Here is a 12500-nt window from a genome sequence, read left to right on the forward strand (position 1 = left end):
GGGGTAGATAACATTTAATTATGACAGATGCAGCCTGTGAAAAGTGTGTCTTACCCTTGTAGTGTAGGCAGCCTCTGGGTCGTCCTCCAGAACCCGACTCAGGCCAAAGTCCGACACCTTACACACCAGGTTGCTGTTGACCAGGATGTTCCGCGCTGCCAGGTCTCTGTGAACGTAGCTCATGTCTGACAGGTACTTCATACCTGAGGCGATGCCACGCAGCATGCCGACCAGCTGGATCACCGTGAACTGGCCGTCGTGTTTCTGGAGAGAGAGAGACAAGGAGAAAGATGAATTAATGCACAGTGCACAGTGTAAACGCTGACATTAAGCAGCAGCGGGGGTGGCACATAGATTAGGGCCGGGTCCTTCAGCAACCTCAGCTGGAAGTGAAGGTTCAGGCCAGGATTCAAGCACCTCTGATGGCACCAATCCACGCTTCTGAAGTGTTCCTGAGCACGAGTCTGAATCCTTTCCAGCCCCTGCTAACTCTGCGCTTTGACCTCTCTCTGGAGGGTGGCGAGCAAAAGATGAATTTCCTCCTTCTAGAGATCAATGGAGGATCACCTTAGAAAAAAAAAAAAAATCCTACGTGCAGAGGATTGGATCTGACAGAGCAGACAAAACTTCCCACTCTTAACACCGACCGCATGCCCAAGCAGAGCTCACTGGATTTCAGATTTGAGCTGTCTTTGGCAGGGAGTCGAGCCTGTTGATCGATGGCGGTCCAGCTCACCTTCCTCTGCCAATTATTTCTGCCCTGGGCCAACGGTCCCCGTTAAAAAGCCATCCATGTTATCAGTCACCCTCTTTCCTTTATATCATCTCTCCTTTCCTCTGTCTTTTAGTTCTCTCCATCCATCTCTGTCTCTCCTCAGTCTCCGTCTCAGAGAGGGCGAGAGAGGGAGAGAGAACTCTGTATTAGTTTGATTCAGTCTCCATCTATCTATCTATCTTCCTTCATCTTTCTGCATCTGTGCACCCCCCTCCCGCACTCCCTTTCCTCTATCGTTCTTTCTCTGTCTCTCCCTCGGCAGCTGTGGAGTAAGTTAATTAGCCGGTGGTTTTGTGAGATGCTGATTGATTGGACTGTCTAACAAACCTACAGACTTCCTCTATCAATCTGCCCACCACATTGCCTTGCCAGGAAGGGGGAGGAGGGAGGGTGGGCAGGGCAGGGAAAGAGAGAAGAGACAAATGCAGGGCAGAGAGGTTAGACTAGGAGATGGAGACAAATGAGAAAGGTGGAAAATTAGACTTTTTTTTTTTTTTGGCAAATTATTGCATATTATTTAAGTTTTTGCCCCAAAACTAAAAAAGGAGAAACTTGAAGACGGAGGGAAGAGATGGAAGGGATGGATAAAGATAGTGACGGGTAGATTTAAAGAGGAGGAGCTTCACTGACAGAACAATGCTTTTGTTATTTCTGAGGGAGAGCTGCTTGATTAATGGTCAACATAATTAAAGACACATATGGATGCCAGTAGCTCGCATGAGCTGTAAAAGCCATAAAAGTGATTCCATAATTATATTGAGCCACTGCGGACACACTTTATTACCATCATTAGAATACATGCTATAACACACAACATGCGTGCACTGTATCTGTGTGTGTGTGTGTGTGTGTGTGTGTGTGTGTTCAAGACATTATGCTTTAGCCATTTTTTATCTGTCAGATTTCATTTCATTCTGCTTCAGTGTTGCTGATGGGATTGGTGTCTATTTAGTGATGGGCCTATCATCACAGGCTTAATGGCTTTGGAGCACTGCAGTGATTTTACTGGCTGACAAACAACTCTGAATATGAATCAGGGGGACTTTCAACGTGAGGCACACAAGAGCTGGAAAAATCCATTCATCTGGGTGTATGCAAAACTCAATTCAGGGCTGCTCAGCTAAATAAATACAGCTTGTTTGTCACTTCAGCTACATATTGTGTATCAACAGGAGTCATGAATCACACATTTGTCATATTTCACATTATTATACCCTTGTTTTCTTGCATCTCCCATTAAATCAAGAGCCGTTCTCATTTGTATATAATTGAGCTTTTAAGAAATGCCTCAGTACTTTCTGTCAGTTTTAATAAAATAGAGATTTCTTAGATAAACGTATAGTCTGCAGGTTTGTGATTTGTTCAGGCTTGAAGGACTAATTCTTTAAAAAACATCAGTTCATGTAATGATGTATTGTGTGAAAGGTTCTTCTAACTCTTGTCATAATGTGCTTTTCAGTGACAAAGCCTTCCTTTGATTTTTAAATCTGTTCACGGATAACAGGTTCAACAATAACCTTGAGTAAAATGTACTACTCTGGACTTACTTTTGTAATACTCTGGCATGGATTTAAACTTTACAAAATATTTAATTTCATTTCAAGGTCATAATATCTCTGCTGACTGTATTTCCCTCCTCGTTCATGAGATTTAAATCTCTCCGGCACGTTGGAGGTGATTCTCAGTGTTTTTCCCCAATTGCTGCCTCGACTCTTAACCATATGACATTGGTGGTGTTACATTACATCTGGAATGGACTGTTTATTTTTGTATCCCCTAACGGAGCAAATATTGCACACAAAGCAATACGCTTTCTCTGTTTTATTGCCTGTTTGTTCGCAGTCTGCTGCTGTTTTCTGCTCTGGGATACGGACACTAAGTGCGTTTTATAGACCCAGTATCAACCATCATGTGATGAAAGCGTTGGGAGGTCACGCATCTGAGTGAATGTTTCTCACCAGCTCTCTGCCTGTGCTTAATCAAGAAAAAGTTCAGTGTCTGTGTCTGTGTATATCATGACTACCTCCCTGTGTGTCCTGTGTATTGATGTTATGTTTCTAGAAACTAAGGCAGTAGTTCTTCTTCCGTTTTAATGAAATCATTTTTCATATTGCAAACTGGTGTCTGATGTGTTGTTCCCGGCTGCGCACATTTATGTGTAAAGCAATAATGTGCTGCTTTTGTGAACATGAAAAATGTGGTTCAAATCAAAACCACTTCAAAAAGCCCGATCAGCTGAAATAGTGTTGTTTATTTTAAAAGATGCTTCGAGGGACTGAACTTAAGTCCTTGGCGGTTTCTGTAAAGTTTTACAGATTGAATTCTCCAGCTTTGAGAGATGAAAGACACATTTAGTTTGGTCTCTTATCTGTATTTTCAAAAGAATGTGTCCTTGAGTACAGCAGTTTGAATGAACTCTACAACTTCAAACAATTTACAGCTGCACCTTGGTTAAGACTTGCGGCCCTGACCTTGGGGCGGATGTGAGCGCTGTGTTCCTTCCAGCTGAGCCGTGACTCACCTTGAGGAAAGTGTCCAGAGATCCGTTTTCCATGAACTCCGTTATGATCATCACTGGCTTGCCTGCAGAGAGACATAGCAACACGGCTGTTAGTCGGAGCAGAATCAAAAGGAAGAAAAGACACAAACTATAAAGAGATGAGGTTGGAGAAGTAGTGGCGTCCACAGCTGTGACCAGCCTTCCTCTCTGTCTCTCTGGGGGATAACATGGCATGTCGTCATCAGTCACACTGACAGCTTCTAATCAGCCCTCTCCATAAACGCCAGGAGATAATTAGAATGGACCAATCCACCAGAATATGTGCGTGTGTGTGTGTGTGGTTGTGTATCAGGGGGCCTCCTGAGATCTCATGAATACTAATCAGCCTCAAGGGGAAGGGGGTTGTGGTCGTGGACCGTTGTGCACCTGCACCTGAATGAGTGTGTGTTTGTGTGCATGGTGTGTGTGATGGAGGGGTGGTTGACTGACAGGCTGCATGCACTATGGTCCCCTGCATGGCATCTGGTGGGGCTTACAAATGATTAACAAAGTACCTGCAATCACACGCACACAGACACACACACACACAAACACACACACACACACACACACACACACACACACACCAAAAACAGCAGTTGTCCCTGTTTTACAGGGTTCTCCCTAGGTACCACCCCCTACAGCTGAGCTTAGCCAATGACAAACAAACACACAATGTGTAGTCACAAATGATGGTGTGTATGTGTGTGGCTTGTAAACACACAAAACTATGTCAGTTGTGATGAATAGGTCACATTTCCTCAATCAGACCTCAGAGATGCTGGGAAAAAAAACCCTGGGGGAGAGATAAAGACGGCACAAGAAGGGGATGGAGAAACTAAAGAAGTGGAGGCAGAAGTCTTCTTACAGAATTTGTTTAAGGCTGAAATATGACAAAAGTAGACATGAAAATTTCCCTAGTCTTTCTTTCATTCCGATGCTCCTTATATAGCTGCTTTTCATAAAATAAGACATGTGCCGATTAATTATTTACTTCGGGAACATGTTGGTTAAAACGTCATAAAACCTCATTTGGTCAAACTGAAGAAGAGAGTGGGAGCCAGAGACACAATGAAAGAAAGAAAAGGTTAAACATATAGGGGGTAAATATATAAGAATGTATAATGTATGAGTGTATTGGGTTGATAAGATAAGGGGGGAGAAAAAAAGTTGGATCAGAGAAGATGAGGAAAGACGGGGGTGAGGAGGGGTCAAAAGCTTGTCATGGAAAGGGAGGGACAACACCACAGAGGCCTACAGTGAGATTGTAGGTAAAGACAGCAATACATCACCTTAAATGAATTCACTATCTCACTGCAGCAAACACACACACACATAAAGGGACACACATACACACACACACACAAACAGAGTCGCCTGGTCTCTGGTGGTGGTGTCTTCTTTGACAGTAACATTAGTCTCAGGGATAAAAGTGAAAGAGAATTGGATTTTCTTCTGCTGGGGGTGAGGACTGCTGGTCACATTTATCTCCACATGGGGCCTGTGTTGTGTGTGGTGTATCGCTCTGTGTGTGTGTGTGTGATAGAGAGAGAGAGAGAGATGGTTTCAGGGCACAGCGAGTAGGGAGGGATGGCATGATGATGACCGCCTGATTTCAGCTCTGTTCAGGGGTAGAGAACATATGTGTGCTTTTGTTTGTGTGTTTGTCACAGCGGCAGATAAAAACAGTGGATGGGACTGATTGTGGCTGAAAGGAGGTCTGACTCCTCACAGCTTTTTTTTCCAACAAGGGGATGTCTGTGTGTGCGGGAGAGTGTGTGCTTAATTGTGTCTCGGATTGTAAACCCTGTGGATGTGAATACATGTATGTTATTCTGTGTGCGCCTGTGTGTATCCATACAGAACAGATAGGCATAGATGTCATATTCTACAATGGAGACAGCCATGAAATGGAAAAGAGCTATAAAAGAACTACCTCTGAAAACCAATTATGTGTTTGAGTGTGTGTCTGTTTGTGTGCTACGTGTGTGTGTGTGTGTGTGTGTAAGCCCATGTATGTTACCGAGGAAGGAGAATATTACCTTCAGGCCCACGGTGTTAGATGCGTTCAAGATAGAAGCACAATGAAACACATTCATTGTGTTTTCTGGGCCTAGAGGGCCATGTGAGCCAGGCATGTACTGACACACACACACACGCACACACTCTCTCACACACACACACACACACTATCACTAGACATCATCTGGACACCTGCCATACAGAATTATCCCTGCAACTCTGAAAGATAACAGAAGTTACCAATAAAACCGACCACACACACTTACGCTGTACATTAGCTCATTCTGTCTCTTGTCGTAACAAGCACACACACATCCTTGTTTTACAATATTCGTGGAGACTCATCATTGACATAACACATTCCCCGCCCCCATACCATAACTTTAACCCAGACAAATGAAGACCTAACCCCATCCCAAAACGATGACCTGACCTAACCTTGTAACCCCAACCCTAAAACCAAGTCTTAACCTTCAAACAGCCATTTAAACATATGGGTTCCAGCAATTTGGTCCCTAAAAGGCTGTTGGACCCCACAAGTATAGTGGTATAGTATCGTTTTTGGATCTTACAAATACAGAAAAACACGACCACACACACACACATAGAGATACACACACACTCAACAATACAAAGAATCCCTTTCACTTCTTGTTGCGACTTCATCACACGCTACCCACACTTCAAACACACTGGCAAGACGGCGCCTCTCTAGCTCATCATGGAGCTCCTCTCCGCCAAACATTCACGAGCGCTCCTCAATTTCCCCCTGAAAGCACATAATTAACTAATCACGCTCATATTCATCCGAATGTATTGCCTTTCATCGCCTTCAGAAATAACACAGCCGTTTGCAGAGCTAAAAACACCTCTGTGTAAGTGTGTATGTGTGTGTGTGTGTGTGTGTGTGTGTGTGTGTGTGTGTGTGTGTGTGTGTGTGTGTGTGTGTGTGTGCAGATTGGGTATTGATGTTCTGCCAGGTGGAGTGTGTTATGGAATGGATCAGAGAGGAGTTTGCTCCTTTTTACAGCTCTTCATTAGGGGAAAGTAGAAAGTGTTGTCTCTGCTTTCCCCGGGATAAAGCTTGGATCATTTAGGCCTCTTGTGTGTGTGTGTGTGTGTGTGTGTGTGTGTATGAAAGTGATAGAGAATACTTATATAGAGTATATCAGGGAAATTACATTATGAGAGGCTGTTTCTTTGTGTGTTGGTGTGAATGTAAACGAAAGTGATAGACTCTGTACACATGTGGACAATTACATTATGAGTGGCTATCTGTGTGTGTGTGTGTGTGTGTGTGTGCGCCGGTGGGCCGCATTACCGCATTATTGAATGAGGCAGCCCAAGGTACAAACGAGAAAATGAAATAACTGCTGTATTGATTAATGTTAAGGGTCCGAACTAAATGATACAATGCTTTTAACACTGGACAGATCTCTGTTCTGGGAAGCGCCGCGTGAGGATGCGGGGCCGCGGCGAAACGTAAAGACAGAAACTCAATAACCTTATCTCCTCTCCTCTCCTCTCCTCCCCCTTCTCTTTGCTTTCTCATCTCTCCTCATTTCCTCACGTTTGTCTCCTCGCCGTCTCTCCTCTCATTTATTCGCTCCTCTTTGCCTCAAATCTCTTCGCACATCTTCCCCCTGTCGCCCTCATTTGTTCTCAAGCCCCATGTTCTCTCATTTCCTTGCTCTTGTATCCTATCTCATCCATCCACCCCCCCCCCCCGACCCCCGTTTCCCTTTCTCCCCCGACGTCCCGTACCCATCATCACCTTTTCTCTACTTTCCCCCTCCTGTTTTTTCCTCTTCCTAATTTGTCTTCAGATCTGCATGGATATTCAAAATGTGAATAACTTCAAACACTCTGACAGGTAACATTGAAACACTTATTGTGTGCCGTGTGTGTGTGTGTGTGTGTGTGTGTGTGGGCGCGCACGCTCAATGTGGGCAGATGAGATGGAGCTCGGTAATTGAGGGTTTTCCAAATGAGCCGATTGTTGCAGCGATTGTAAAACACATAAAGGACGGATGGATAAAATGAGGGACGGGGGAGATGAAGGGAAGATAAGGAGATGGAGGAGGGGAAAGGGGGAGGGGGATGGGGTGGGGAGGGGCAGATTGCTGCACTTTCCTGATGTGTAGAGAGACAAATACAGAAAAGCCCTTTTTTTTTCCTCCTTTTCCGCATGTTGCGCTGTAATTAGCATGACAATAGCAACAATCAGATGACAGACAGCAGAGTAGGTTATTATGGTGGCCCATGGCAGGGGCTGAAGGCTTATGTGGTTTTAAGTGGCAAGAACACACACACACACACACACACACAAACCCACACACACACAGAGAAACAAATGAAACAAGAAAATGCAGACAGCCGAACTAGACACTCAGGTGCACGACATTTAGCTGTACAAAATGTTAAATAATGCCAATACAACCATTAGTACAACCGCGCCTGCCACCACTCAACTACTACCACTCCTTGTGTTACTCCTGCTATTATTGCTACCGATAGTGCTTCTACTATTATGCTGACAGTGTTACTTGTAAGACTATAGCTATATGTATAAGTGCTAAAATTCTGCAGACATCTACAAGAACAAGAACTACCAGTGCCTACTAGCGTTACTGCTTCCTGTACGATGATGCTGTAGAACCAAAGTGATTAGACTAATTAATTAACTGTTTGGATAATTGCACTGCATGAAAAGAGTCACATCTGGATGAAGAAACAGCAGAAAACACCACACCCGTTTGGACTTTACATTTTACTGATGAATACATCCATCCACGTGGGAATAGGCGCCATTTTTGTTGTGTGCGTATTTTCCTGTACTGTCACTTTAGATGTGAAAATGTGCCACTTTTTCTCTCTCTTATGTAACAGTAAACCAAATGTCTTTGGGTTTCATCCTACATCTTTTGCTACTGCTATAGTATCATTAGTAATATATTAATATAACTGCACCTGCTACTGCTAATTTTACTACAAGAGTTCCTTCTGCTGCTGCTGACACCTCCACTGCTCCTACTACTGCTGATTCTGCTGCTGCTGCTTACACCTACGCAAACCAATCCAACACACCTGAGCCCACAGCAGTCAGGGTCAGCCTGCCTGATTAGACTGAGGGCGGTGTGAAGGGACCAGCTGGTGCCGGAGAAAAGGGCCTGAAGGAATTATTGACCCATCTCAACTCTCACCCCCTTGCTCGCACATACACACCCTGGGCTGTGACCTGTGAAATTACTGCTCCACTAGTGAGATTTGTTTCTGAGGAGCTCTATCAGCTTCTCAATGTGCCGTGAAGGCAGGTGAGAAGAGAGACACAAAGAAACGCATGTAAAAGTAGACGGACACTCGTTCCATATATACAAACACACACACACACACACATGCCACAAAAAACAACAGGCACAGCTATATATTCACGGAGCACAGAAAAATAAAGAACACCTTACTACGTTGTAGCAGGTTGCTTGTCAAGCTGTTTCCACTGTCAACTGCGCTTTTGTCCTCTGCCACAAAATTTTAAGCATTTGGCAGTAATTCGTAAATTTATTCTGGCATTTTAAATCAGAATAGTGTGTGTGTGTGTGTGTGGGTGTGTGTGTGTGTGTGTGTGTGTGTGTGCGCCACTGGAAAAAGAAACGAAAGTGCCATAATTATATGTCTTCCTGTCAGAATAAAACAAACACATTTGATTTACTTTGTTGCTGTAGTATGCTACTCCTTCAAACTACCCCAATCCTGCTAAGCAAAGGACACAGTTATTACACATGAAGCACTGTTTAGACAATGAGAGAGAGAGAGAGAGAGAGAGAGAGAGAGAGAGAGAAAGAATGACAGTGTAAAAGGAAATGAATAAGAAATGCAGAGGGGGATACGCATGCTCCTGAATATTCATGAAGCTAAAAAACACATCCAATTAACTTTATGAATTATTAATATTCATGATAAAAGCCTATGCATATGCATTTGCTCTTTTGTTGTTGGCCTAAGTGCCACTGAGCACCGGTGTGATGGACTGAAGATCTGTGTGTGTGTGTGTGTGTGTGTGTGTGTGTGTGTGTGTGTGTGTGTGTGTGTGTGTGTGTGTGTGCGCGTGTGCATGTGTGACAGAGGGAGAAAGTGGGGAAAGCAGTGGTTTATTTGTCCGTCTGCATGTTTACAATTCTGTTTCTTTGTACCAACTGTCTCCTTCCTTTTGCTTGTCTGTAGATCTCTCACAAACATCTGCATGACAAGGTGTCAGACCAGAGGCGGAACAAAGCAGCGGGAGCGGCACTGAGGAACGTGAATACGAGGTGAGACGAAAACCGGCTGGAATGAAAACACATTTTAGGCATGGAGAGGTGTCCACGCTTGTGTTGTTTTTCCTGCTGTCGGCCATCTGAATGAGCAGAAAATAGGGATTTGATTGCCGGTTATAAATGGTGTCTGTTAATGAGGGCAGTTACAGCTGTGATGTCAACACCTGTACTGAGTGAGCCCCTATTTGGACATTTAAGAGAAGGGATGACATAATGACGGACTTGTATTTACTGCCACACAGGCCGTGACCACGCAGCCTGACATCAGCGTTTGGCAAAAGCGTTGGATACCATGTTCAAAAAGAGTTGTTTTTTTGGCTGTGAAAAAGGCAGACTGACGCTTATTAACAGATTAACAGAGACATTCATAACAATTGTGGCTGAAGGAAACCGCATTATTAACACACTCGCAAATGGGAATGGATGATCAGAGCCCTGCTGTAAACACTTTTGTTTTACTTGAACTTCTTTTCACAGTGAAAAGTTTAATTAGGATTGATAATGATGATGATTATAATGTAATATTGGCATTTTTTTGTGTGCTGCGCATGATAACTAATAATTAACTAATAATAAATCAAGCATTGCATTTTGGTCACCTAGGAATGGTCTGCTGTTGGGCCAGGTTAGGCCAGGGATGCCTGATCTGAGCATCTGCCTGGATAGGGCCTCCATGTTTCTTTGTTCAACTCCATAAAGCAAAGAGCTCTGTTGTTCCAGGGGCGGGGATTGCATCAACAAAAGCGGTCGGCCAAAACAGCCAAGCAAGCTGCGCATGCTGCATTAGTGTGGATGTGGGACTAAAACCAGCAGAAAAAGATGTGTTTTCAAATTTAGCTGGCTCAGTGTTGATGTACTCTGAGATTTAGCGAGAGAGACATGGAGAGCGAGAGCACGAGAGGGAGAGAAGAGGAGACTGGAATTGACTGAGCGAGGCAGAGAGACACAGAAAAAGAGAGAGACGGGGGGGCGATTGAATGAGAAGATTAGATGGACACTGACTGAGAGAGAGAGGAGAGTGAGATAGGGAAATAAGACGAGAGCTGGATAGATGGAGAGTGTGTGTGTGTGTGTGTGTGTGTGTGTGTGTGAGTGATTGAGAGAGCGAGTCCCAGCGATAACAAATCAGCTATCTTGTTGAACCAGGCCTGTGTCTGTCTCACCTACATGAACACACACTCGCTGTAATTGCCTAACACAATCATGTGAAATAAACAGGTGGCTGTTTGAGAGGTGGACAGTCGCCATTCACATGCACACCCCTATGCGTCATCAGTTTGTTACCATGGTAATGGAGCTTTTATCTGATCCAGGGTCACCACCAACAGCTCTGCTGTGGCACACACAAGTATGTGACAGATACACACTCACACACACATTACTACAGCACACATACGGAGAAATGAAAGGGGAGTGTAAGATTACAAAACCAGACATATGATCCAACCATGCACTAAAGGATGATGTGAAGTTTTTATTCATCACTCACATCTCGTGACGACACCCTCCAGCCTGATGATGTTCGGATGGTCAAACTGTCCCATGATGGAGGCCTCAGACAGGAAGTCCCTCCTCTGTTTGTCTGAGTATCCCGCCTTCAGACTCTTGATGGCCACGTAGATCTCCCTCTTTCCCTGCACACGCAGCCGACCACTGCACACCTCCCCAAACTCTCCTACACACACACGCACACAGAGACAAAGGTTTGATAAAACTGTGAAACTTGCAGGGGAAAAAAAAAGAACTTGTACTGATGAATATCTGAGCTCTCATATCCGTATTTTTGGAAGCTTTATAAGATTTAATATTGAATCTAAATGGCATCCAGATTTTTTATTTTTTTATTTTACATGACCAAAATGTTTTAATTTTACAGGTGCTACTGTTCAGTTGCCAAAAATAAACTGGATTGTCCATGGGTGCGAATATGACTCCAAAGAATCCCTAAAAATGAACCATAGTTTAAGTCATTTGAATTCACTCAAGTTACATTTTTACTGCTTTTCTGAGTTTTTAATATAGCCTACTGCTGTTTTACTGCCAACTCACCAGCTCCAATGACTCTCTCTATGCGAATATTGGAAGCATCGATCTCTTTGGCGAAGTCTCTGACAGCCTGGTTGGGATCTTCGTAGGTGTGAGGATGGATGTAGGTCCTGCTGCCCGGGAGCTTAACTTGGGAGTGGAGAAAGGCGGAGAGAAAGATAAAAGTTAAATGTATTGTAACATATTCAGCTTTGGCTGGGTACATGATTGACCAATTTAAAAAAAAAAACAGATAATAGTATTAATAGGGGATTGAAGTAGTTTTCTCCAGAGCTGACATTGATTCCTGCTCAGACATTTGTGCAGTGTGAATGCATGCTGAAATGTGAGCTTGAGCGTGGGTGCTCTATTTGAGCGGCATTACGAATTATTACATAATGAAACACATAACTACTTTGTTCATAATGGTGTTAAAATAAGTCATAATTTTAACAGGCACCCATAAGGAGCTTCAACTCTGCCAGCAAACATTGTGCAAGAAAGTGTGAAATGACGTGGTTTCTTCAGCTGAGGATGCTACAGACTCCTGAAGTGTGTGCTATATGGTGCAGCTCTGACTGTTTAAATTCTCATTCTTCAGTGAGTGTGAGGGTGTTGTATATGAATAAATGAGCAGTCGTTTCTGCTCCTGGAGTGTTCACCTGAGTTCAAACTGGTAAAATATGCATCCTCCTGTCATTTGTTTACAGCAATAAATACAGGCACTAATGTGAGTCATTGCAGGCGGGTGTGAAGACAAGTTGTGTGTGTGTGTGCGGAGGTGCTTGCATAAGCATAAATGTACATATAAAAATAAATCACAGAA

General features: G+C 43.8%; 1 protein-coding gene across 2 annotated transcripts in view; it reads right to left on the minus strand.

Annotated features, from left to right (window-relative positions):
* Window positions 1-12500, minus strand: part of LOC111658880 (ephrin type-A receptor 3-like) — an 86941-nt gene that overhangs the window by 8883 nt on the left and 65558 nt on the right. For both annotated transcript variants that reach the window (XM_023411557.2, XM_023411556.2), the window contains exons 12-15: window positions 11699-11824; window positions 11139-11324; window positions 3297-3358; window positions 55-264 (exon numbers count right to left, since the gene is read on the minus strand). In XM_023411557.2, the coding sequence (XP_023267325.1) occupies window positions 55-264; window positions 3297-3358; window positions 11139-11324; window positions 11699-11824 (584 nt within the window). The remainder of the gene's footprint in view (window positions 1-54; window positions 265-3296; window positions 3359-11138; window positions 11325-11698; window positions 11825-12500) is intronic.

This window comes from Seriola lalandi, unplaced genomic scaffold, assembly GCF_002814215.2.
Source record: "Seriola lalandi dorsalis isolate HSWRI2012SDOR001 ecotype SW California unplaced genomic scaffold, Sedor1 jcf7180002054469, whole genome shotgun sequence".
NCBI lineage: Eukaryota > Metazoa > Chordata > Actinopteri > Carangiformes > Carangidae > Seriola > Seriola lalandi.